Below are 3,093 nucleotides of genomic sequence, written 5' to 3' on the forward strand. Positions count from 1 at the left end.
CCCTTGGCCCCGATCTCCAGCCTGTGCCGAGCCTCTGTGACCCTTCTCCTGTCCCCGAGGGGTCAGACGGAGCTTGCAGCGTCTGTGCAGGAGGTCAGGGCTGGGCGGCCCCCTGGCTTCGGGTTCGTCGTCACAGCCCCGTTCCGTGTCTCTCTCTCGTTGCAGTTGTCCCCAGCACGGCGACCGTCGTGATTGTGGTGTGTGTCAGCTTCTTGGTTTTCATGATCATCCTGGGAGTGTTCCGGATCCGCGCTGCTCATCAGCGGACCATGCGGGACCAAGACGCCGGCAAGGAGAACGAGATGGACTGGGACGACTCCGCCTTGACCATCACCGTGAACCCCATGGAGGTAGGCGCGGACGGGTGGCCTGTGACCGAGAACCCCTCTGCAGGCCGGGGCAAAGCTGGGCTCGCCTCAGAGGAGTGCCACGGCGTCTCTGCGTTTGCATGCTGCACGCGCGTGCTCCGCGTGACCACGCTGCGGGGCGCAGGTGGCCCTGTCTCCCAGGAGGGTAAGCCGAGGCCCAGGGGGACCTTGTTCAAGGTCATGCCACCGAATAAGAGTACAGACGCACACTTCCCACGTGCACAGACCCTGAGACAGCTTCCGGTACGGTCCAGCTCTCTCGCTGCCGTGTGACACGGGGAACCCTTAGCCTCACGTGGCTGTCTCTTTGTCAGACGTATGAAGACCAGCACAGCAGCGAGGAGGAAGAGGAGGAGGAGGAGGAAGAGGAGAGTGAGGACGGCGAGGATGACGAGGTCACCAGTGCCGAGTCTGAGAGCAGCGAGGAGGAGGGTGGGGAGCACGGAGACCGGCAGGCCGTGAGCAGGCAGCAGCAGCTGGAGTGGGACGATTCCACCCTCAGCTACTGAGCTGCGGCCACGCCCTCCGCGCCTTTGCCCCACTTGAGGACCATTGTCACCGTCGTGCAGTCCCAAGGGTCCATGATGTACAAATCATTCTGGCCAGTAGGTCTGCGGACCCCCCTCGCCGACCGTCTGCCGTGCTTGGCGTGTAGGACCCTAGGCACCCCCCACCCCCGCCTGGATCTCCCTTAAGTTATGGGAGGGGCTGACACCTGCTCTCTCCTGTCACCTCGCTCTGCGTGGCCCCCTCGTGCTGCCTCCAGGAAAGCCACAGTGACCGGACTCACTGACAAGGGGTTAAAGTCACTCACTCCCACCGGGTAATCCCTTTTCATTTTTTTTTTTAAAGTTTTTACTTTTTCCAAGCTAGTGCATGTATAAAGTGGCAGAACGGGGGTTAATATGTAGATGATGAACTTTTTAATATTTTGTAAATAAATTGGGAGTCCTCACGTCCTCTGTGTTAGTGTAACCCAGGACGGGAACGCAAGTGAGGGCGAGACCCTGGGTGCAGGGGAACCAGCAGGCTGCCACCACCTCCCCGCCCCAGACAAGGAGGAAGGGTCACTGGGACAGTTCCCAGCCTCCGGTGTCGGTTTGGTGGGTGGCCAGGGCAGTCGGGGGCAGGGATCTGTGTGCTGCTTGGTGGGAGGGGACCAGACCAGGAGCCCTCTGGGGAGGCTGGAAACGGCCAGGCCTTGTCTCTGGGGCTCTTCCCATTTCCCATGTGGCAGTGGGGTGGGGAGCTGGGGTCCCCAGGCTCTCGCACACAGCTCCCCGTGCAGGCACCGGGACTTCCTGTGCTCAGCCCTGGGTTCACTTAGACGTACGTGTCCTTGCTGGTGAGAGGACTGTGTGGGTGTGGTCAGGCCAGGATGATCCACGCTCGGGTCTGGGAGTAGATTCCCTGAAGGGACACCCCGCGGCCCAAAGGCAAAGAACTAGGTTCCTGCACGGTGCTCTCCTGTCTGCCCCGGAACCCCAGGGGTGGCGGCCACTCTCCAGGAGTGAGGCGCCCGCTGCCGTGCTTGGTGGCGAAGGGAAGGGAGAGGACAGCCCTGAGCTAAAACCCCTACAGCACTTTGTTTTTAATTTACGTGTAAAATTTTAGATTTCTAAAACGGGGGGAAATAATTTTGAATCCTGTTCTGTGATCATAACTGCTAGTTTCGAGGACACTGCCCGCTGTCTCCGTGTCGTGTGTGGCCCTCCCTCCGTGTATTGTCACTGTAGCTGCTTAGACAGTGGACAGATGCCGTCGCGGAGACGAGGCGTCCGCGTGCTGTCCGTAGCCGCCGTGAGCCCAGCCTTTCCGATGTGTATGTCGCTAGGTCAGAAAGCATCTCCACTCCAATAAAGTTCTGGTTCTAACTCCGGTGGTGAGTGTCTGCTTCCATCTCGTTTGTTTTTAATCCTGCGTTCCTTGTTTTTTTTGAGCCGAGAACGTAACATAAAAGGGCTTTTATTTCTTTCAATCTGCTTTTGCCTCTCATTTCAAGGTTTCACAGGGTGCTGGCCCTCAGCCTCTATCAGTTACCACCTTCCCCATACAGAAGAAACGTGAAATGATTTTTTAAAAATAGACAACATTATCCTCACCAGGCTCACGGGCCGTGCGCCCACCGGAACTCGCTCTGTACGTGCAGAGTGCGCGCCAGGGAGCTGCCTCGTTTAAATAAATAACAGGGAGACTAACAGGTGAGCTGGGTCTGAGGAACTCAGCGCCTGCTCGGGAACCAGGGGTCAGTGGTGCTCTGGGGGAGACACGATTGCACCGCTGCTTCTAACCAAGACGAAGTCGGCCCCTCGGCTGTGGACAGGGCAGCTACTCCTGGCTCGACGGAGCCTCACAAGGCCTTTGCAACATCAGCAGTGTTGCCTGGCAGGTCTCAAGTGGGCAGCTAATGCAGCAGGATCCCCGTGGGCTTCTAAGGCCCAGGCTTCCGGCCCCATTCCCAGAGCCAGCTTCAGAAGGTGGAAGGCCCAGGAACCTGCATTTCTAGAGCTCCCCAGATCCGCCTACGGCTAAACCTGACCCACACCAAGCTAAGTACTGTCAGAGGAAGTTTGTATCCCACCCTAACACACCTCTGGAACCTGCTGCTCATAGCCAGCTTTAAAAGGTGGGAGTTCTGGAAGAGATCAGATCTGCCCGTAAAACCTGCTTTAAGAGGCAGCATACCCATAATTGCACAAAATACTCTGATCTGCTTTCGCCCTGA

At 58.1% G+C, this 3,093-nt stretch overlaps 1 protein-coding gene across 1 annotated transcript in view; it reads left to right on the forward strand.

The window, feature by feature from the left end:
* LOC105307222 (calsyntenin-1-like) overlaps positions 1-2,242 on the forward strand; it is a 22,090-nt gene extending 19,848 nt beyond the window's left edge. Inside the window, exons 10-11 of the mRNA XM_023524644.1 lie at positions 3-350; positions 683-2,242. Coding sequence (XP_023380412.1) covers positions 3-350; positions 683-877 — 543 coding nt within the window. The 3' untranslated portion in view covers positions 878-2,242. The remainder of the gene's footprint in view (positions 1-2; positions 351-682) is intronic.
* Positions 2,243-3,093: the final 851 nt, after the last annotated feature.

Source organism: Pteropus vampyrus, unplaced genomic scaffold (assembly GCF_000151845.1).
Source record: "Pteropus vampyrus isolate Shadow unplaced genomic scaffold, Pvam_2.0 Scaffold484, whole genome shotgun sequence".
NCBI classification, from domain to species: domain Eukaryota; kingdom Metazoa; phylum Chordata; class Mammalia; order Chiroptera; family Pteropodidae; genus Pteropus; species Pteropus vampyrus.